Source organism: Saccoglossus kowalevskii, chromosome 5 (assembly GCF_978046115.1).
Source record: "Saccoglossus kowalevskii chromosome 5, keSacKowa6.1, whole genome shotgun sequence".
In the NCBI taxonomy this organism is placed as follows: Eukaryota; Metazoa; Hemichordata; class Enteropneusta; family Harrimaniidae; genus Saccoglossus; species Saccoglossus kowalevskii.
In genome coordinates this window covers 20,347,268-20,371,315 of record NC_140645.1, presented here as the reverse complement: position 1 = coordinate 20,371,315, position 24,048 = coordinate 20,347,268, and the positions used below count along the sequence as shown (strand labels likewise).

The following is a 24,048-nucleotide window of genomic DNA, read 5'->3' as shown; positions in this document are numbered from 1 at the left end:
GAGAACTGAAGATATCATCACAAAATGAACAAATCTGAGAAAGGTCTACATGTAGTATCTATATATGTAATATCAAAGCAATTGAACTTTTGGTTTTTAACAAGAAGTCGAAAATATCACTTTTTACCAAAAATTACAAAAATATATGTAGTATCAAAGCAATTGGACTTGCGGTTTTTAACAAGAAGTCGAAAATATCACCTTTTACCAAAAATGACAAAAATATTCACCAAAATTAGAGAATTAAAGATATCATTACAAAATGAACAAATCTGAGAGAGGTCCACATGTAGTACCTATATATGTAATATCAAAGCAATTGCACTTGCGGTTTTTAACAAGAAGTCGAAAATATCACTTTTTACCAAATATGACAAAAATAGTCACCAAAATTAGAGAATTGAAGATATCAACATGAAATGAACAAACCTAAGAGAGGTCTACCCAAGGTACATATACACCAAGTATCAAAGCATTCAGGCTTGTAGTTTTCAAGAAGAAGTCGAAAAAGTAAAACATTGACACGGACGACGACGACGGACAATCACTCATATGATAAGCTCCGCTCGACAAAGTCGACAGCGGAGCTAATTACATAAAAATTCACTGTAATTAGAAAATTGAACTTATCAATACAAAATGAACAACTATTTGAGTGAACACCGAAAGTACATTTTTAGCGAGTATGAAATCCATACCAGTGATAATAATAAGAAGTCAAAAATGTTGACGCCTATGAACAATCAGAAATATGAACAGCGGAGAGTAGAGCTAAAAAACTATTCAAATTATTATAATATTTGGTACCAGAAGACAACAATTGCAAAGGGACAATGCACCCCTGTTCAGGAATAATACTGACTTAGTGTAAATGTATGAGAGTACATATATAAAATGCAACCATTATACATGTACACCCTAATACGTGACTATTGGAGATGTGCTTCTAATAGAAAAAATATGGTAGGTGCATTCTTCACACCTTGGCCAAATTCAGCCAGAAGTATTTACAAATCAGTTATCAAATTATGACAGTACAGTGGTGAACATGTGAAATGCAAGGAAATCCAAACTTGATGGGTAATTTTTTCTGGATAATGTTTGATGAACAATTGATGAGTTGTTGAAAGTATTTCCTCCAAACAGAAAGATGGGTTAATGATGGTATTGGGATTGGTAAAATTTCACGTTATTTTTCTGAAAATTAGTGGAATAGATGCGTAAATTTGTGATGATGAGACACAATACACAGCGTAGTTTGATTTCATGCAATTGAATTAAGCACATCAATATGACCTAATAGAAGGTGGTGTATATCCCAGGTAAACAGAATGAGGTGGGGGAAGGTTTTGCCATATCAAAAGCGCAGCACAAAAAAAAATTAACAGTGAACACACAAAGCACATGCAAGCGTACAAAAAAAAAAAAAAAATTAACGTTACTATATGGCAAAAGCAAATAATAGCAAGCAAAACTGGGGTGATTACCTCGGGACCCACCTGAGCTGGATGCAGAGGAGGCCGACGAAGAACCTCCGACGCCCGGATGCTGTTCTATTGCCGGACTTGTTGATGTACTATTTGATGTGTTCGTACCTTCGTCAGTTGTTCGTTTGAAGAATGAATGCTGAAGAGCATGGTATGGTTTTATCCTGGTTGCAGGGTCAAAATCAAGCATTCTACGTAACAGAGAAGAAAGACGCTTGATTATTAGGATATCAAATGCGGTGGTGGGTGTGCGACTGATCTTCAGCAGATTTAAAAAGGGTCAAATCAATCTTATTTTCAAAATTCTTTTTTAATCTTGTCATAGAGATTTACCAGCTCATTTTAGCCAAAATATCGGAAACTGCTCATTTATCAGCACTTATTTTCACAAGCTTCTGTTTGACACTTGAAGAAATCCCTTACCTTAGAATCAGATCTTTGAATTTCAAATAATCCGACAAATTGTGTCCCGGTTCACCGGATCGTCGACCACCCGGACCGCCACTTTCTGCACCTAGTATGTCGTGTAATTTACGAGTGCCCGGCGCTTTATACTGTAAGAAATAGTTTATTATTATAATCAAGATTTGAAACCAGTGAAACCCAGATGATTGAAAAAAAAAATGTCATGCAAAGAGAATATTCTGAAACTTTAGTTGTTCTTGTGAATAAAAAAATTGTTTAATGTGAAATGCTTACTGCTACAAAATTTCCCATTTTTTATGAATTCACAAAAATTTAATTCTTGTGAAGTTAAACTAATTTCACTCTCAGACAGACTCTAACACTGGGACCTTAAATATGAATATTATTATATAAGTAACATTTAGCTATCACAGATATAACACCACAGTACTCACCCTCCTTCCATCTTTCGTCTTTTTCAACACGTATGTTTCATCAGAAAGTTTATCAAAATATTTTCTTGCTTTCGGTGCTTGATCTAGTATATGTTTAGGTGGCATTCCTAAAACTTCTACAATTTTATTCATTTGATCAATCTGAAAGTAAAGCAGATAGACGAATAGATGAGACATTTTGTATACCGTTGACTTTTTCTTGTTTCAACATATGCAAAATTCATTTGACAAACTGTGAGGAACTGGGCATAGCAGTGACAATGGTTTGACTGATTAAATTCAGGTTGTTGAATGACACATGCAAGATAATGCAATCTCATGTAATATGATACCTGGTTATATTAATAAACTATTACAAAACGCACTAAATATACAGCATAGGGCTAAATTATAATGCTGGCTTATTTATTTGCTTAGGCCTGTGAAACACATGCATCTGAGAACCCTCACCAGGTAAGCACATTCATCTCAGAGCCTGCAAGTTTCCACCAAAGTCATACCCATGAGGCAATGAATCTTGAACAGTAGCAGTGATGTTGGTGGTAATGTTCATCACCCGCTCCCCCGTGGGTCTGATTCAACAACCATAAGTATATGCTGACAATCAACTCTGCTCAATTTTATAAATATCAAGGAAGCGAACTGGTTACAAATGTTATTTTGTAATTGTAAATTTTTTTTTTTTTATTATTGAAATAGCACAAACAAAACATGACAGCTGGCATTGAAGGGTACAAAATAGAAAACGCCACAATAGCCCACATCTCATCGCTTTTGTTTCTGTAAATTATTATGTTAATATTGTGTGGAAAATAAAAATAAATAAAATAAAGTTAATATATTTACTTCGTTAGATCCGCTAAACAACGGCTCTCCAGTGTGCATTTCTACCAGTATACACCCTAGACTCCACAAATCAATAGCTAAGTCGTATGGTATTCCTAGTAAAACTTCCGGTGATCGGTAGAACCTACTCTGGATATACTGATAGATCTGAAGGGAAAGAGAAAACAAAACTGGATATTCAAGTCTCTGATAAAAGATACATTGCAAGCAATCACGCACAGGGTTGTCCCTAGAATTATTACATCTTCAAAATTAACCAATTATGAATACATAAAAGAACATAAACATGAAAGTAATCAGCAAGGCTGGATGCAATTATGGGCACTACCTCTCCCACATAAAAAGGGACTTTCCATATTCAACTCCTTAAAAACTTGTGTGTCACTTGGCCTGTACCCTCCAGAACAAAACATGATTGAACTGTAAGCTGAATTAACAAGCTACATCTACACTTGCTGGAACATATGTCTAGAATGTCTCGTTTGGTGATAGTTATAGATAGTTATATCTAATGAGTGACCAGTGATATCAAGTTTATTATACAAGTGTTATGACACAAGTTTAATAAATCGTGGATCACAAATTTTGATATTCTATTAATCACACGAATGCATTTCCAGTTGTTTCACCAGCAGAAACTAACATCAGAATCAATATTTGTGTGCATGCTTTCTAAACCTCTTAGCGTCGTACAAACATACGGTACATACAGAAGCGATGATTCTTGAGTGTACAAATAAACAAATAATTGATTTTTGGGACAATTCATATTATTTTTCAAAACCTGACATATCAGACAAAAGTTTTTGGATTTTTTTAAACTGTGATGAGGAATATTGTAATGTACATCATAAATCACTAGTTCTTTATATTTACTGGACTATTGTTGCATTTGTAACACTCATCAATCAAGTATTCAATTTGTGTTTCGAGTTAGCTAATGTAACATAATCAATCAAAGAGACTAGTCACAGACATTAGGACTCCTGCTGTCACCCCCCCCAAAAAATCTATAGAGGGCAGCGGTAATGTTTTGATAGCAAATACCCAATTTGAAGGATTGGAGAGATCTGAATATGGAGATGTACAAATGGTGATAAAAGACTTTTAGTACCTATACAGGGTTACTGTGGAATACTTTATTTTCGCTGGAATTAATTTTCGCTGAAAAGGCTTTTTTGGTGTTTTGTATGGAATTTATTTTCACTGATTTCTGATGAGTTTAATGTGAAATATAGGAAAAAAAGTATATTCACTGGATTTTATTTTCACGGAATCATCCCTTCAGCGAAAATAAATTCCAAGCGAAAATAAAGTATTCTACAGTATGTGCAGAGCAAAGGTAAATGACCAGCATGTGTGAGTGTGTGTGTGAACCAATAAATCATGTATGTAAGAGGAGTACTTGTCAACAAGGGTGAAGGGTCAGTCACTCTGTAGGCTTTTAATTTCACTTGACACAAGAGGTTTACAACCATGAGGTCGAAATAATAGAAAACAAGTCATTGTCAATGACACGTCCCCGTTCCGTTCATATTTGAGTGACATATACATTCAAAGCAGATCATGACCGAAATGCACCTGCATATGTACAACACATTGTGCTAAATCTGAACAAAATCCATCCATGCATGACTGAGATCCGGTTCTGGAATTGTGAAAATACGTGATTTTGATGCATTTTCGGCCTTAAAATGGCCATCATTCCGCTATTGTTAAGCAGATCATGAAACAAATGCACATATCTATTTGTGACATGATGTACCATGTGTGTGTGAAGTTTGAACTTGATCAATCCAGACATGTCTTGGATACGAATCCAGAACTGAATTCTTTAACAAAATGGCCGCCAGTCGGCCATTTCGAACTTGATCCGAAAAAAAAAAAAGACGTGCATCAAGGTCCTATTATGTTTAATGTATGTACCAAATTTGAACAAAATCCATCCATGCATAACTGAGATACGGGTCCGGAATGGTGAAAATGTGCGATTTCAATGCATTTTCGGTCTTAAAGCAGCCCCCATTTGGCTATCGTTAATGAGATCATGAAACAAATGCACATACATATTTGTGACATGATGTACCTTGTGTGTGTGAAGTTTGAACTTGATCAATCCAGACATGTCTCGGATACGGATCCAGAACTGAATTCTTTAAAACAAAATGGCCGCCAGTCGGCTATTTCAAACTTGATCCGAAAAAAAAATGACGTGCATCAAGGTCCTATTATGTTTAATGTATGTACCAAATTTGAATGAAATCCGTCCATGCATAACTGAGATCCGGGTCCGGAATGGTGAAAATGTGCGATTTCAATGCATTTTTGGCCTTAAAGCGGCCGCCATTTAGCTATCGTTAATGAGATCATGAAACAAATGCACATACATATTTGTGACATGATGTACCTTGTGTGTGTGAAGTTTGAACTCGATCAATCCAAGCATGTCTCAGATACGGATCCAGAACTGAATTCTTTAAAACAAAATGGCCGCCAGTCGGCCATTTCGAACCCGATCCAAAAAAAAAAAATGACGTGCATCAAGGTCCTATTATGTTTAATGTATGTACCAAATTTGAACAAAATCGGTCCATGCATAACTGAGATCCGGGTCTGGAATGGTGAAAATGTGCGATTTTGATGCATTTTCGGCCTTAAAATGGCCGCTATTCGGCTATCGTTAATCGGATCATGAAAAAAATGCATGTGCATATGTCCCATATAATGTGTGATGTATGAGTGAAGTTTGAACTTAATCGGTCCATGCATGTTCAAGATACAGGTGATCACGGACGCACGGACGGACGGACGCACACAGGGCAAAACATAAGTCCCTGTTTTCGGACTGCGTCCGAACGGAGACTAAAAATACAGAGTTAAAACCTAGTTGTTCAGTAAGTAATATGCACGACCTGTGAAAGGTTACACATCCTGGTATTTCTAGAGGTACAAATTGACTTTCAATTTAAAAGTCTTAATAATATTCTCTCCCAAAATGCGAGCAGTCATTAAAATTCATAGTTAGTTAAACATGAAAAAAAATAATTTACATTTACTATTTGGAATTATTACTGTTATAGAGCCATACCAAGTCTAAGGTCAGAAAGGTTTTAATGTTCAACCCTTTGTACACCCATATCAACTTTAATGGACGAAATGAATTCTAAATGACGAGAGTCAAAGTTAATAAGGGCTAGGTAATATGTTATGTGTAGTAGGTTCCTGTTTCCCGTTTTTAAAACTATGTTATTAAATAACACCATTTCTGTAAACCTGAAGATCTGTATGAGGTTGGATAGACCGAAAGGGTGTGGGGTGTGGGGTGAGGTGAGGGGTGGGGTAGTAGTATGTATATACACATTCCTCATGTGCTACCCCCTTATTTACAGGAACAGCATGTCTCTATTCCACAAAACTTTGACATTTGAATAAATGGATTTGATATGCACAAGTTTTACGGGATGTGCAGTTAAGACCTATCATACGTACCCTTTGACCCAGCTGGCAGGAGCTTCCAAAATCAACAATTTTGATTGCACTTCGCTTTGGATTGCACAGCAGTATATTTTCCGGCTTCAAGTCACAGTGGATGATGTTCAACTCGGGCGTGGCTAGGAACAACAGCGCCGTGCACATCTGCTGGGCAAACTTGCGGGTCAGGTTGAGCGAGACACCACGAAAGTTTGTGTTACGAAGGAGATCGTATAGATTATACGAAAGCAGCTCAAACACAAGGCATAGGTGATTACGGAACATAAAGTGTCTTTTTAGACGGACTGAAAAATATACAAAAAGAGAAAATGAATAAAACTGGTTCTTTCATTCACAGGTAACAAATTTGAATATTATAAAACATACATAACAAAGTTTTCAATTCTATAAAAGGGCTCCTGCCACAGCCATTTCTAGCAAAGTTGCTGACTGCTTTGCTATGTGCATATTGAGATTGTTATGTGATCATAACAAGATAGATCAAATCATTTTTATGAGGGCACACCATTTGGCTAAACGTGCACAGTACACGAGTGCCACGCTCTGAAAACATCAAAAATTAAGGAAAACCACAATTTGTAAACAAAAGCTAATTCTTGTGGTATTTGCGCCACAGACACAAATAAACTTGAACCATAAATATACTTCAAAATATATGAGTGACTTGCCTAAAATAACCGTCATCATTAAATTCTACTCTTAAAATTTCTCGAAGTGAAAACCAAGCATGTTTAAACTATGATGTTATAATCTTGTTTTGAACATCCGTCCCTTACATGGTAATGATTAGCTAAGACATTGTTGGAGTGAAAAAAGCACATATGTGAGAACACTTGAAATACTTCTACATACTAAATTTTAATACAGACAGGATGTAAATATTCATTACTTACCGATATAGTATTTGCTTTCAGAATCGTACTTGTTCATCAGTTCAAGGAGTCTCACTTCTATCTGAGCTTGATTTAAAAATGGTTTCTTATTTTTGATAATTTTAATTGCGACATACTCTTGCTCTTCATGGTCATAAGCCTTCACAACCTGGGTTTGAAAAAGATGAAATTATTATAATTTTTGTTTTTTAAATTAGCATTAATCATCTCGTACAAGTGTTCAATTTCTTTAAACCAATGTGTTTTACACTGTAAACCATTTAATTTTTACTGCTAGGATTTTCCTGATTTAGAAATGGAATTCCTAAAGACAAACTTTCGCTGACACTCCATGTCCTAGGACCCCAGCGAAATTTACACTGCTATAAAATTTTGTGACAGTTGCTGACTCCCGAGAACCATGAAAACTTCAGAACTCGTTGCTTCTCAGCTAAGTTCAAGTTCAGGTAAATTGCTCAAAACATCAAAATAGTGAAATTAAATGTCAGTGAAAATAAATAAGTTTCACAGTTAATCATATTCTAATCTGAAGAACAACCCTGTGTTCATCGTGAGACACTGAAACTTCACAAATGTTTGTCACACAAATTGATCTGTTTTTTCAAGCGGATTTTCACCAAAGTGACAATTTAATAAATTAACACTGAGCCTAATGTAAACTGACTGTCAATATCAAGTGCTTCCAGTTTTTTTCACAAAATTCAGAAAGCATATAAACATAAGTTTTCTCTATTAGAAGTTACACAACTTGTTCTTCAGAAAACTCAATGTAGGTTAGTTTACCTGTCCAAATGATCCTTTCCCTATAAGGGAATCTATCTCGTAACGGTCATTCCACTTCTCGCCATTTTTCACAATATAGTCGTAATTATCATCATCGTAACCTTCATTAATTAATCGGTTCATTTTTTTCGTGGTCGGATCATCTCCTTGTGCTTCCTTGGCCCGCCTCTTCTTCTTGGTGTAATAAACCTGGTGTTAAATAAATTTGGTGTTAGTTAACATAGTTTAACATACAGCTGCATGTATCTTGTGTATCCACATCTAATCAGCTATCTAGGCTCAAATCATGTTCAGGCAACTCTTCCCCAACTGGTTTAATCAACTAACTATACTAAAACAGGCTATGTCGTGTTAGAAAGCAGTTTGTTATGAAAGTTCTGACTGACTTCGAATCATACGAGACTTTAATGCAATTTGCAGACAATTTCAACTATACAAGGATTTATACAATTGCATTTCAAACACAGCTGAATCAGCAAAAGAATTGTACTCCTGAAGACGAATGGCATCCTTTTATATATCTTCAGACCCTATCTGCTGGATATTAAAAATGTGACTACTCTTTACAAAACTGATGTCAGAATTCTATATCATTTTATTGAGGCCGTCACCAACTATAAAATCTTCTTGAAATTAGACAAAAAGGTATAAACACAAGAGATATATGTCAAATTAAAGGAATGGTAATATATATTAACGGCCAAGGAAAAAAAAGTTCATCTACAAAAAATATGGACCAGTGGTCAAAAATGAATCACTTTATCTCCATAAAACAAGATTTTGGTAAAATATTTGGGGATATATACATCCCATTTTAACTAATTGGGTTCAATGAGGGGTAACATTAATCATTTTCTGAGAAGGTTCAGTATAATTTGAGTTTTTGGTTAAATATTTGGATATATATATTCCATTTTAACAAACTTGGTTCAATCAGGGGTAGCATTAATAATTTTCTGAGAAGGTCCAGTATAATTTGAGTTTTTGGTAAAATATTTGGATATATATATTCCATTTTAACAAACTTGGTTCAATCAGGGGTAACATTAATCATTTTCTGAGAAGGTTCAGTATAATTTGAGTTTTTGGTAAAATATTTGGATATATATATATTCCATTTTAACAAACTGGGTTCAATCAGGGGTAACATTAATAATTTTGTGAGCAGGCTCATTATAAATTACCAGGGTTTATTTTTGACCTGTTCATTGCAATGCAATGTTCCAAGCCTCAGGCATGAAACACACTCTACCAGCTCAACATATGAACTAGCGGCACCTTCAAAGGACAATATCAGTATACAAAAATACTTTTTGCTAAAATAGCTACATCTAAATTTAGCTGTAATACATGCAACTTTAATGTTACAATAAGTATTGCGAATTCTAAATACTGAGCTGAAAATAGTTCACAACAAAAAATTTGATAGGCATGTATATTTAACATCAGACAAGATAAGCCAGAATACACGCTAACATGCAAAACAGACATACAGGTAGGTTTAGTATGCACATAATTAACCAGACAGCTTCCTCGCTGTTTTTTTTCTTTTAAGGCCACTGATAATTAAAATTGAAAGGTGAACGCACTGTGCACGCTTTGAAGAGGAAACAATAAACCAGTAGGTAATAGGGAGTGATACGATAACTACAACGCAAATTATACAGGGTTATTGTAAGTAGCAAAGGTGAACAACCATGTAACACTCGCAGATACGTATATTTTTACTGCAAATTTGCATAAACTGAAGACAAATCACTCTCTATGAAGACGTTAGCAATTAACATAATTGATATACTGACTACCGTGTTTCATCAATATACTTCTGTTTGAACAGCCGGGTTGGCAATGCAATTTTAAAACAACGATTTACTACCCCAACCTAAATTACTATCGATGATTTATTTAGTTCTTACACTCACCTCATTTATATGCTTGTATGTTTTAATGAGATCCACGCTCAGCTTTCTCAGTGGCGCCGTTGTCGCATCACGAAACGTTTGCGGTATACGACTTTGTAAGGCGGCCATCTCCTGTTGGTGTTGCTGCTGCTGGTACTGCTGTTCCTGTATCTGCTGGAGCTGCTCTTGATTGAGGTGTTGGTAGTTGTTAGGGTTCGGTTGTCCTGCCATGGTTAGTTCAATACTCAGACTCCCTGGCTGGGAAAACACATATCTCTTCTGAAATGTACCTATAAATAAATAAATAATAGTGAGTTGTTTAGTGAAAAGATTTATGTATCATTTGTTCATACTTTCTCCTCAATATTGGGTAATGTAAACCCAATACAAAAAAAAAAATAAGAAAAACAAATTTGGGTCGAAAGACAATTGTTCATGAAATGTTACAAAAAATAGTTAAAATTCTCAATTTTGCACTGGTTTACACAGTGAAATGATAAATTGCTCTATGACATTAGATGGAAATTTCATGTGTTAATATGAACAATTTCTAATATTGTTAGAATATTTCAAAAACTGACATTGACATTAGTGCTTTTTAAAGAGTGTTACAAGAGTTTTCCATTGTGTAATAATAAGTTTTTTCTCATAATGCATTATAAACTGAATTTGAATTTGATTTAAACTGTCTTAAGAGAATGGTATGAATATTAAATTCATTCACTAGATTTGAAATACTGTATTGTCATATTTATCACTACCCCAGTGATAAATTTAGCAGATTTCAATTAAAAGCTTTAGTCTTCATCCAGCAAGCGCAAACAAACACATCTCTATACACATACTGCATATCGCATGGAATGCATATCAAACAGAAATGGGCACACCAATTTCAGTAACAACAAAATTAAAAACCTTGTGAATCATTAATGCATTTAAACATACTATTATCACTGGAATGTATTGTATTTTTTGCTTTAACATGTTTGGTAAGTTTTTTGTCACGAGGAGCTAAAAAACAGGCTGAGTTGTTCAGTTTCATTCTTGTGAAATAGTAAATTCTGAATGACAATAATCTACAAGGTCAAAAGTAATTGTACAGATCGTCTCAAACAACTGCTATGTAGTAAATGAATACCATGTGATTACTGACTATAGAATAATTTATTTTCACTTGGGATTTATTACCCCTGTGAGGATGAAAGAAATCAGGGGGATACAAAGTATCCAACAGCATTTTATATTATTTAAATACCATGTGAATACTGACTACAGAATAATTTATTTTCACTTGGGATTTATTACCACTGTGAGGCTGAAGTAAATCAGGCGATAAAACAGCATTTTAAATTATTTTGAAAATTTACCAATTTTGATGTGTTTTACAATACCATGTATCAGAGACAGCAAACCCAACCAGATGTGAACTGTAGTATGTATATAACAACAACAACAACAACTGCACATAATACACCTGTAGCAAAACAACAAAACTACCACAATAAACATGTTTCTATGCTGAAACAATCACGCTATTAAAATTCAACTGCTACTAGCATTACAAAAAGCAAAACATAGCAACCACATTAACTTGCATGGCTTTATTAGTCACCACTTGAGAGGTCAATTGAAAGCATGTATGCTAAAGTAATTTCACTTGTACTACTATTAAAAGAAGTACTGCTTGACAACTCTGCCTGACTACCTCTGCTCAGTCTTATTTAGAACCTAAAACTAAAAGACTCCTCTTTCTTAGAGGACACTCTGAGAACTAAGCATCAGAACTTTTGTTTCAGTCATGGAGGGTCTCTTTCCATAACCATCTCCCCACATTTAATGATCTATGACCTGCAGTCCAGTATAGTCAACTTTCATGCCCAGTTGACTTCAGAAATACAAGAAGCTATTTTTATCTACTTTAACTCAAGAATAAAGCCATGCTGTGTTAAATATTGATGTACTTATTAACGGCACAGAGCACCAACAGTGTTGGAAATTAATAACATTGTACATGCCCATTTACACTTACACAGAGACCAACAACTGATTTAACTTGTATCATGGAATTCAGTAATTCCTTCAGCAGAAATTAATTCAAAAGAACTACAAAGATCTAGCAGCCAGATGATCACAAGACCACAGACATTCTGGAGGGTACATGTAGTATGTTTTTATCTAATTATAAAAGTGCCTTATTCAAACTTGCTAAATGTACTTCGTACTGATATTGATAGAATAAAAAATGCTGCTGATTTTAATTTCAGCAGTCACATTTGTGAGCACATAACTTTGTTTACTTTCTGAGATTCAGCAAATAAAGCCACAAATTATACATAACTGTAACACATATGTCCAGCATACACAGTATCGTGATTGTGGAACCCACAATCTTGAGTGTTGGCATCTAGTTTAATCTACTGAAAGTCAGATTTCCACTTGTGAGTCCCAAAGGCCATTGCAACTTCCCTCCAGCACGTGAACAACTACAGCAGAGTGAGGTTATGGTGCCAAAGACGAACACTTCTGAACATAACACCTGTTGTCGAAATTTTTTTCATTTATTGTGGCTATCTGTGGAGGCATTCAGCAGGTGACATGCTATTAACTTAAGTTTTTGAACTATTGCTCTCAGAGACGAATATGTCGTGACAGTTCACTGAGAGGTGAATAGGTCAGTATGGGAAACAATTGCTGACAAGAACCCTAGAGAGAGTGTATGTTCAGGATCATCTGAATACACAAGCCATGGGAGGTCACAACTACTTTATGGTTACATTCAACACTCGTATTTCATCAGGAACAAGACAGAATCATGTCAACACACTGGGACAGTTATTAACAAGCTGAAGTTCATGTTTATTGAACCTTTCACTGGGAGTGTGCCTTCTTATAGATTTGCACTCAGAACTGTCTAGAGTTTCATGTACTTTGTGTTGATGGAGGCAAGAATGATACAAACTGAATCGACAGATGTCAGTGTAGTTGAAATCCCACCAAACATTGCATTGTCAAGATATCTTTATAGACTTATGGAAATATATGCAGCCCAAGATACACTTCCAGTCTTGCTGGATCAAAAACTCCAGCTTGTCTACAAAACAAGCAGCGAAAATTCATTCCAGCTAAAATAAAGTATTTTATAGTAGACTTCAAATTGTTTTATTTTGATCATTATACTGATAGACACAAGTTTTGTGAATTCTGAAACAGAGCAGTTGTGAGAAAATATTAGGGTTGTACAAACCAGTTTGTTTACCTAATCATACCTACCAGAAAGTCTGTGGAAATAATAAATTCCATTTATTACTTTCTCATAATTTAACCATTTTTATTGAACCACTTTAAGGTACTACTAATACACAATATTATGGATTTTTTTTTTAATTCCGGAACATTAAGTTCACAAATCAAAGAATAATTTTATATAATGATCCTAATGACTGTCCCAGCAACAAAATCTCATTACTACATTGCTTGAATTAGCTGGGATGGTGAGCCAAATACATAAGAACTCATTCCGAGGAAAACCTTGGTTCAAATTATTACACTGAAATACAACATTAGAAGTACAACTTCCGATCTGATTAAATCCTTAAAAAATGCATATTTGCAGAGAATTCCTGGTTTATTTAGATGCGAGCACTTTTTCAGCAATCGCAAGGAGATGGGAGGAAGGGGTGTAGATATAAATGAGAACTAAAAAACATACATAGCCACTCAAGTGAAACATGGTCAATTATTTTGTCAAAGGCATGCCACACGCCACCACACTGATCACTGATCATGAAAGGGAGTGACGCAATAGGTTTTTACCACGATAGTAAATTACTGCTGAGTGAAAGCTTGACTTAAATAAACAAGTTTATGGTAAAGAGAAATAGAAGCAGGCATAATAAAGTTACATGGCCCTGTAAGTTGTAAGAATTACCTATTAACCGACCCTGTCCAATCATGGTATATTTTAACACTGACAAATCACTTGTAAAGACATGTGCAAAAAGATGTATATTCATGCTTGATCGTAAGTAGTCATCTAGCTTTAAAAGCAAGTTAGTACAACATAGCTATAAAAATGTCTGACTTGTACCACGGAAAGTACACATGCCCAATATATTGCATGCTTGTACCTACATGACAGCATCTCCCTATTCAGAAAGTGTCCCAGAATCCCTGGTATGCAAGTTTAGACTTAACCCAGTAATTTAGGACACTCCATTCAAGAGAAGTATGTCAATTTATAAAGAACAAAAAACACAAAACCAGTGTTCTCCCCCAGGGTCATTTACAGCATAGTGGCTTTGATATGCTGGACCATAGAAATGCCACAGTTGAACTTTCAAAAAAACAATTTGGTTGATTATTTCTAATATGCATATTAGGCACCCTGCTTAATTATGGTCACCTCTCTCTTTGATTATCTGCTCTATTAGAAACACATCTCTAATAGAACACAAGCACCCTCCACAAGCACTGAATACACTGACTCATTAAAATATGACCTGTTTTTGCTCGTGTCACACATCTAAGCAAGCACATGTTACATACTAATAATAGAGAAAGAGAAAGTAACTTTTCCATTAATTGGCATGAAAATAATACTTAATAGCCTATTTGTATGACCCAAAAAGGTACACATCCTGGGCTTTTCAGGAGTACAAAGCTGTTTTGAAAAAAACAAACAGATGTCACTGAAGTTCAAAAAAAGTTTAACCCGACAAAAATTTAGCTATGTTATTGGAAATTATTGCATATAAGGCAGCAATACTCCTAGAAATTGTCAGGATGTGTGATCTTAGGGGTCATGCCTTAATGCCTATTTAGGCCACTAGAAATGTGTATATTTGATGACTTCTGGGAGACGCTTGCAAAAAAGGTCCAAGTAAAATGTTGACCACTACAGAGATACACTATTTTCTCTGGCATGCAAAAATCTGACTGGCATATTTACTTAATTTACAGTAGAGTTTATCTGAGCCACCTACCTAAGCAGTGCATGTCAAGTGAATGTAGGCGTGAAGGAGGGCCATGCATATATGATAGGATGCTTAGTGTAGATCTATTGAATGAATAGCCACCTCTGCTATGAAGTGAACAGCAAACATGCTCAGTCATGCCTGTCAAAAGACTGATACTAAATATACAGGAATCTCTCCAATCATATCAGTCTCACTGCTTGATCAACGATTACCCACGATAATAGATTTAAAGCCCTAGACATTAAGAGATATATACTACAAGCAACTGTTTTGTTTTCATAACACATTTCGACAAACTTGATTCCAATCTACCCCACCCACTTAGTGTTTTTTTTCTCCCAATACTGCTTCAACATGAGGAATTTTTGCAACAGGTTGCCACACTCCGATATAGCAACACTGACCCTGAGCAGCTCACTATTAGCAATACATGTACAGTCATGTAAAAAGAATCACAACTATGCAGAGAAATATGTGAGGTATCCTTGATGATTTAAGTCAGCCCTCAGTTGGGTTGACATGTTTACTATGGCAATGTTGGTAATTAAAAACACACTGATAAGCCAAGACTGGCCAAGTACATGTACAGATTACACATCTGTTCCCCTATGATAAGCAAATAACCACATTAGATTTTTTAATGAAGTGAATGCGACAGGTTGCTCAAGTTGATATCTTTGGTGCATACAAGGTCATTTACCGGTAATGCAAGCATGCAGTATTTATAGCAGCTTTCAATGTTTTGTTTTAAAAATAAAATCTTTCAGAATGTCATTGTACAATCAATTATTTTGAATTATCATTTTATATGACAGGGAATGGGAATAACTTACTTACTTACTTATATCGGTCAAAGTGCCATTATTTGGAGTGCACTGATACACCAAATGCTTCCCAGGTCTCTAAAACAGTACAATAGGCTAAATTTTGATGAAATTAGCTGTAACAGCAAAAGCTGGAAGTGACATTTCCACCCAGAATAATGATCAAAATAAAGTAAAAAACTTTGTTGTATTATTTTCAGGACCAAATCTCAAACTCAGACATTTTAAAATTAGGGTGTGGTTTTATTTCAAATTCATTAAAAAAAGTAATAACATTTTTTGTTCTGTACTTAATTATGCGCTGTCCTTTTTTTGTGTCTAGAATTGTGTTTTTACTCACATCCTGGGTGGAATAAATTTTCTTTTAATTAACTAAATACAGTACATGACTCATTTGCCAATATTGTGAAGCTTCCTGTTGTGAAGCTTCTTGACAGAACATAAGGGAAAATTGTATTTTTTCAGTCTAAAATGATTGTCAGTTTTAATAAAATAGTGCAGAATGTGGTGGCAACTCAAATCTTTTGCTAGGGTCAAAATAGGATGAGTATTTCTACCCCTGTTTTGGTTGAATTCAATACGAGACTCATAGAAAGCATACATTGTTGGCCATGTGCTTTGGCATGTTATGGTTCCTGATCACGGAAAATGGCTGTAAGGGGGGAGGGGTTGGTGTGTGATGAATTATTTATTAAATAATATTAGTATTTTAGAATGTGGAAGGGTCAGGTGAAACTTATTATGAGTGAAGATTACTCAAAACTGAATTTTTATATTCAATAATTACAGGACAAGACCAGCTGCAACCATTCTAACATGTATGTACAAGTCAGTGGTGGAGCGGATACACATGTGATCCAACTACCACACAAGAAATTTAAAAAATAAAATTCAATCTGTCACTCCAAAATAAAGAGATTTTACTGACTTTTTAAAACTTGTACTACGCAAGCAGCTCTGGAGTGAAAATCTACCTGGCTTCAAAAGAGCGGGAGGTGCCATAGTAACACCTAGTAATCTGCCTGACAACAGTGTGACCTCACCTCAACTCGCCATACATGCAGCTTGTCATGCAGTGTGAACTCATCGAAAACATACCCTTTAAAAAAGTTACGATAGTCACTAAAAATGTACAATGTGAAACTGTGATATGATGTTTTGACAGTACCTTTGACGTCAAGTGGTTGACAAGCAGTGGCAGTTCTCATTCCCATCCTTGGCGGCTAGTACAATTCCGAGGTGGGCACACTACTAACTGTGTGGAGCTACACGCTGCATTCCACTGAATGGGAAGTGACTTATACAAGCCCCCAAATCAATCAAAAGGCTCTGTAAACAGAATTCAGATTTGGCGGGAACCCCAACAAAAGACCTCAACGATCAGCTGATTAACTCAGGGGCACAATGGGGATGGATCCAAGCATGTTGACTCTGAATAGCTTCCTCCCTGTTTACACAGTCACTGCTATCTTGTGAAATTATCAGCGCTGTCTCCCGCCAAAACAGCCAGGACTAAGAGCGGTCAAATAAACAAGTGGGTCTCAAGGTTTGGTGCAATGACCAGAACTATGCACACATAGACACACACGTGTCTCGACCAACCACTGAACCTCGATCCAAGCAGCCGTAGCTAAGGTAGGGGGTGTCTGTAACACGCGTCTTGGAGAGAGACAAGATTGTTTAAATACAAAATTAAAACCATTTTACAAGCAGAGCTTAGGCTTTTTGAATCTTTAATTTTGCTGTAGACCATTGTTGTGAGACAGAGAAAATCATCAAATTTGACACCAGAGTCCTAAAGACATGGAGCGACAGTAAATTTTGTCTTCATGTACATTATCAAATCATAAAATTCAATGGTTTGCAGTAGTCTTCAAAGACCTTGTCATATTGAGATTAAAGTAGCTATAAATTATCTATATGTTAATTCCATTGTGTGATCCGATACAAACAAGACAATTTCGCCTTAGGACTACCGGTACCGGTAGTTTCTTCAGTTAACAATCTCCTTACGACTAATTCATCTGATATGTGACTAATGTGACTTTGTTTCCGCTACACACATTACCTTCTCAATACTTTTAGCATAGTTGGAAGGTGGATTTACCTGAAGGCGGTTAAAACTCAATCTAGCATAGCAGTATATACTATTAAAGAGGGGACGGGGTCAAATCGGGAAACAAAACAAGAGATAGACCAAGTCATGATTAATTAGGTCATAAAAGTCAGTTTGCAGAATCAACCAAAGTTACAAAATTAAAGTAAAAAAAAAAAAATTGGGATGGTAACCCCAACAAATTGGCACATATTATGAGAAAGTTACAACCAAAGACGAGAGTTGCGCAATCTGGCTTCATTATGATTGTGAAGCAATGAAGATTTGCTGTACATTGGGGGCTCGAACTGCAGTATTCTGTGATACCACCCAATTTCCATACCAAAACTTTTAAAAATGCTTGATTGAAATTGTGAAGAAAGTATTGAAGGTCATCAAGGTGAGACTCGGAGGCAAGGTGGGACTCGGAGGCAAGGTGGGACTCGGAGGCAAGGTGGGACTCGGAGGCAAGGTGGGACTCGGAGGCAAGGTGGGACTCGGAGGAAAGGTGGGACTCGGAGGCAAGGTGGGACTCGGAAGCAAGGTGGGACTCGGAGGCAAGGTGGGACTCGGAGGCAAGGTGGGACTCGGAGGCAAGGTGGGACTCTGAAGCAGTTGGGTTAGTAAATTTTGAGCTCGGATACAGGTATTATTTTGTTTACATTGTAAAAACATTTCTTTTACTAGAGCAAATACAGTACTGTGACCTTCAAGAAGAGAAAAAGTACAAGAAAGGGAGATGATCCAATAATTGACAAAAAAAGCCAGGGAAATGCTGCCACAGTGCGACAGACAGGTGTATGAACATTCCTTTACACAGGCAGCCTCAGCTTCAACATTCCGATACACCAAAGTCACACATGACCGACTTCGCCATTGTTCAGTGCTGCGTGCAGTGGCTTTTATCATGCTAATGTTGTCAACTTGCTTCCCGCCACTAGACTGGCGACTTCTCGGAGTCTTGAAAACCCATCAACACATCTGCTTTGCTAAGTAACTTTGAGAAACGATTATACCTCGTGTTGTCCACCTAAATAGTTTGTAACAATCTTGAAAGCGAGAAAATTGTTACAAGCTCAAAAAGCTTCACCTCTCGTACTTTTGGTTGATTTGTTGTTCCGGTCTGTTTAAAACTTTTCAAATGGTGTGTGCTTTTTCAGAAGAAACAGTGTACATTAGAGCAGTGTTTGGTAATCTGACAGGAAAGAACAATTTGGAATGAATAAATGTACAATGTACAAAATAAAACAGATGTTCAACTAACCATGTCTATTTATTATTAGTATAACCGACAAGTACTGATTCTGAATACAACATGCTAATGCCTTGCCTGACTGATCTGGGACTGGCTGGGTACAAGCATGTCTAAACACAATGTTCTAAACGGAGGCAATTACTACGGCTGTTGTTGCCTTGACAGCAAGTTAGGAAAGCTGACCGAATAGTGTTTTCATATCTATTGTGCATGAGATGGGAAATAACAACAACAACCTTAGATGAACTCCAAATGTCAGAATCTCTTACTGAAAGAGCCTTATGTGCTGTAAAATGAATTGAATATTCACCTGAAAAAGGAGATTACATGTACATGTATCTCCAAACAGAAGGACGGTCTCCTAAATAGTGCAATTACAGTGCTTTATTTTTGACAAATCTTTTATTTTGAACAAATGAATGATACAGGAGACTTTAAGGCCAAACGAAATTAATAGTGTGTTTCTGGTAACATTGAAAACAAAAGTAGGGTAGGTAGGAAGTTATAAGTCTATTTTATCATGACTTTTTTTTTTATTATTTAATTAATTCTTCTCAATTTATTATTCCTCAGTGCTGCTTGGCCCATTCTGTTATATGGGAGTATTTTTCAATAATACACCACATCTTGCATGTACAGGTCGACATTTTGGTTCGAAAATGAAGAATTTCAAGTACTGCTGAAAGGTGTACCTACAAATCCAGTTTGGCAATAAAAAGGCAAGATTAGATTACCAGAAACACATGTTTTTTTTATTTGGCCCTATTTTTTCTTGTATATAAGAAAGTGAATTCTGGATGAATAACACGAGTTCTACTGTAATTTTACAAGTTCATGTGGAATTAACATAATGGATTTCAGTTATCAGCAAAAATAGCGAAGAATTAAAACGCGTTTGACTTTGACATTGAATGACTTAACATGGACACATTAGAACCCTGAAAAAACATTTTCAGATCAAAATAGAAACAAACGCTGCCGAAATTGTGTAAAATTCCCACAGAAACCAGCTTGGCTACATTTTTAATGGTTCATGTGTTAACAATTACCCATCACTGTTAAGTCCTAATGAGGGCAACACATAAAGTAGGCATGTTTATTAATGGACAAAGCCAAGACTTAACCTTTTCACCACAAGACTTTCTCACCCAAATTTTGCAGCTCGTTTTTCTTGTATTCTTTAATATTTCTGGAAATGAACCCTAATTTACAGCAGACACAATCTTCAGTTTTAAAATTTGGCTATTTTTGTCCCGGTCTTCTGAAGAGTTTTGTGAATTTGTGATGAAAAGAGGGAACTGGTGGCGAAAAGATTAAGCATTCTGTGTTCCCAAGTACATGGGAGCAAAATCCAAGATGTGTAGTGTAGAATTATATATATCCAGGATCTAGTGACATTTCAAGGTTATAATATAATACAATGTACATAAAGCATAAAAGAAAACCTACCGGGTACTATATTTGGAAATAAAGCTAAATTTAGCAACAGTGACATATATGATGAAACTTGCAGGTATTAATTTATTCCTAAGTTCCTAACGAATTTCCAAGCCAACATTTCTTTATTAAAGAAAGACTTATTGGAATTTTAATAAAAATATCTGACTTTTTGAACATTTAAAATATTCAGGTGGGGGAAATCTCTAATGATCTTGTTGGATTCACTATCTGGTCTCTACCATCCAACATCCATAATCACTCCAATTGAAGTAAAACCTGGTCTGCAACTGGCTGACCTATTTGAAGAATTACCTTAAACGACACTAAAAACCATCCAAACCTGCATACTATTCACAAGCAATCCATTCCTTTTTGCATATACTGCATGTGTTTTTGTTATTGAAGATTGCTTTTCAAAGAAGCAATAGCTTTTGGACAAGACAGTCACTTTTCCCACGCTCTGAGGAATAGCACTAGGCAATATATTTCATTGTATCCCTCCACTGGAGCAGAGCATGGAGCAATCACAATTCTATAGATATTAGTGCGATGGGTTTTTAACCTTCATATGCAAATTATACTACATGGATAAAAAAAAATTTCAAATAAGCACACACATGTGTGATGTCTGTTTCCATGCTAGAATACATACATACAGCATGATAACAAAATTCACATGGTATTACCGCAGAATACATACAAAATGTACAACACCAGACTTGATACTCAATGATTAACTCCACCCAATGTCAGGTTTGCCACACCCACATGAAACCTACATACATGTACATGTATATGTATATGTATATAAACAAAATCCTGAAATACAGACAACAATCATGATTGGATGAAACATCAAGATTTGAAGTTCAGCAACCAATCAGGAATGCTTTTATAAACCAGCACTCGACCAACACCGGGTCAAGGACATGGCCATGTACATGTACCAGCAAATTGTTGAAACCTACATAAACCTTAGCTGCAATGTCATAAATATCCTTGGCCCATTTTATTTATTTCAAAGTTCATTTCAGATCACTCACATGTGAATCATCTCTTTCACAAATACATGTATGCCGCTAACATATAAACACAAAAACCTTTCCCAATTCCCCATTACCAATGGCGTAAATCCTCTTCCTGAAAAGACGCAATCAAATTGACTCAATTGTTTCTCATTGTACTGGGGATTGAAGGGTGTGACTAAAACCACTTAGGCAAAGTTTTTACACATTGAGAAATGTGTCAATGTCCTGTAAATAGGGACACGATAGTCCTGAGGCTTTTCTTTATAGCTATTTATGGACCTGGCCTGGAAGTCAAAAGTCCAAGTTTACACAACAATATTGTACCTTGTTAACAACTCAGTCAACATCCTCTTTTCATCACAAATTCACAAAATAGTTCCATTTATAGTCTGCACTTTTCTTCAAAAAATTAGGACAAAAATAGCCACATTTTTTTTTAGTAAAAACTGAAAATTTAATCACTCCAAAATTAGAGTTCATTTCAAGAAATATTGAAGAATACAAGAAAAAAGTACTGAAAAATTTGGGCGAGAAAGTCTGGTGATGAAAATGTTAAATTAAATCAAAACCTGTGAGGGGTCTTACTAGGATTCGGATATGGGTCAGAATGGTTTAATTATTGTTTCAACTGAATCCTCCTTGGGGAAAATCAGATTGTGTATCTGTGTTTTAAATGCTCTGAAAATATAGGTCTAAAAATAATAAATAGGGTATATGAACACTTAAATACAAACAACTTTTATAGGTTGATTTATCTTGATGCACAGTTTTGAATCCTGAGTCTTGATAGTAGCAAAGTTGAACACTCGCCCACTTGACAACAATAAGTCTGGCTAACATTTTTCAGGGCTCTGTACTAAAAAATTCTGGGAACAATGGCCCGGCTTGTGATGTTGACTTTTTTTTTCATCACCTGAATCTGAGTGACAGTAATGGGTGGCTGAGAGCTGTCATGGAATGAATCAGAGTATTGATAAGTCAAAGACCTACATGACATTATTATTTATTATCATCCTAATCATAGAGAGCCTATACAATATAGTTGAGTGCATCAAGTGCATGACATTGACATGAATAGATGGAAAACAAGCTAATTATAACCATTTTACACATACATACATCACCATAACATGTACATTTTTGTACTGTGATAACACACCGAACACCGATTACCCATTAAGCATAGAACAGCTATGACAAGCACACTTAATTCACAATCACATGGAGAAACACATAAGATCATGGTAACTCTATTATATACATATACCAGCACTGGCTTGAACCCAATTGCACGGCCAATGCTTGGCATTGTGTGTCGAGTCTCAGCCTGTGAAAATTTTAAGCCCTGCACCAATGTACAGAAACTTCTGGTGACATCTTGAAAGCTTCCAATCCCCAAATTGAAACTACTAAACATGCTCCAGTGTGTTGAACTTAATTTGTGAAGTAAATTTATTTAAAAAGACAGCACAAGGCAATTCACTAATCCGCAATCAACGCTTTCTCATTTAGAATACTGTAGCAACTCTTGACAACATCTAGTGCTACTGCTAGTTTGTATGCCACAAGTACAGAACGTTGACATGTCAAATGAGGCCACCACTTTCTGCACGGTAATAATGTTCTGATGAAACTGTTCATGCCAATTTTGCACACATTAACATAATGATGGCCATGATAGCTAACTACAAAGTACTGGTTTTCTGAGTTTTGAACATTAGCAACTGTCACACTATTAGTGAGAATGCAACTGGTGCCCATGGCAACATGAATGGTTGAGGCATTTCGATCTTGGTGTGAAAACTGACTGAAAAAAGCCATAAACATGAATTACAGAGGTTATAATTGGTTCCATACTTAGTTGATATTAAATATAGGAGAAGTTTCACTATATGGGGAAACAAATCAACAATCCTTGCTGGAAATGAATTTTCAATTTATATTCTGTTTATGTTGTTATGACAGCTTCAATGGTCTGCAATGCTCAGCATGGCAATATCATAGAGAGGAGTGACACTAAAACAAGCAATGTGCATATAACTCATGTGGGTAGGTTAAAGGTTAAACAACATTTGAACCAAATGTGGTTTGATTGAAATTATTTATTATTTTTATGCACCCTTACCCATCAACCCCAACTTAAGTCCTGTACAACAATAACATCAAGT

At 35.7% G+C, this 24,048-nt stretch overlaps 1 protein-coding gene across 5 annotated transcripts in view; it reads right to left on the bottom strand.

Moving 5' to 3' along the window:
- LOC100368664 (dual specificity tyrosine-phosphorylation-regulated kinase 1B-like) overlaps positions 1 to 24,048 on the bottom strand; it is a 73,108-nt gene that overhangs the window by 5,083 nt on the left and 43,977 nt on the right. For 2 of the 5 annotated variants that reach the window (XM_085499214.1, XM_078012228.2), the window contains exons 2-9: positions 10,284 to 10,552; positions 8,362 to 8,550; positions 7,579 to 7,726; positions 6,683 to 6,969; positions 3,194 to 3,340; positions 2,348 to 2,488; positions 1,911 to 2,041; positions 1,488 to 1,678 (exon numbers count right to left, since the gene is read on the bottom strand). In XM_085499214.1, the coding sequence (XP_085355340.1) occupies positions 1,488 to 1,678; positions 1,911 to 2,041; positions 2,348 to 2,488; positions 3,194 to 3,340; positions 6,683 to 6,969; positions 7,579 to 7,726; positions 8,362 to 8,550; positions 10,284 to 10,493 (1,444 nt within the window). In that variant the 5' untranslated portion in view covers positions 10,494 to 10,552. Of the gene's footprint in view, positions 1 to 1,487; positions 1,679 to 1,910; positions 2,042 to 2,347; positions 2,489 to 3,193; positions 3,341 to 6,682; positions 6,970 to 7,578; positions 7,727 to 8,361; positions 8,551 to 10,283; positions 10,553 to 17,230; positions 17,322 to 24,048 lie in introns of those variants that run through there. The other 3 variants (XM_085499212.1, XM_006812111.3, XM_085499213.1) reach the window with 3 other exon arrangements.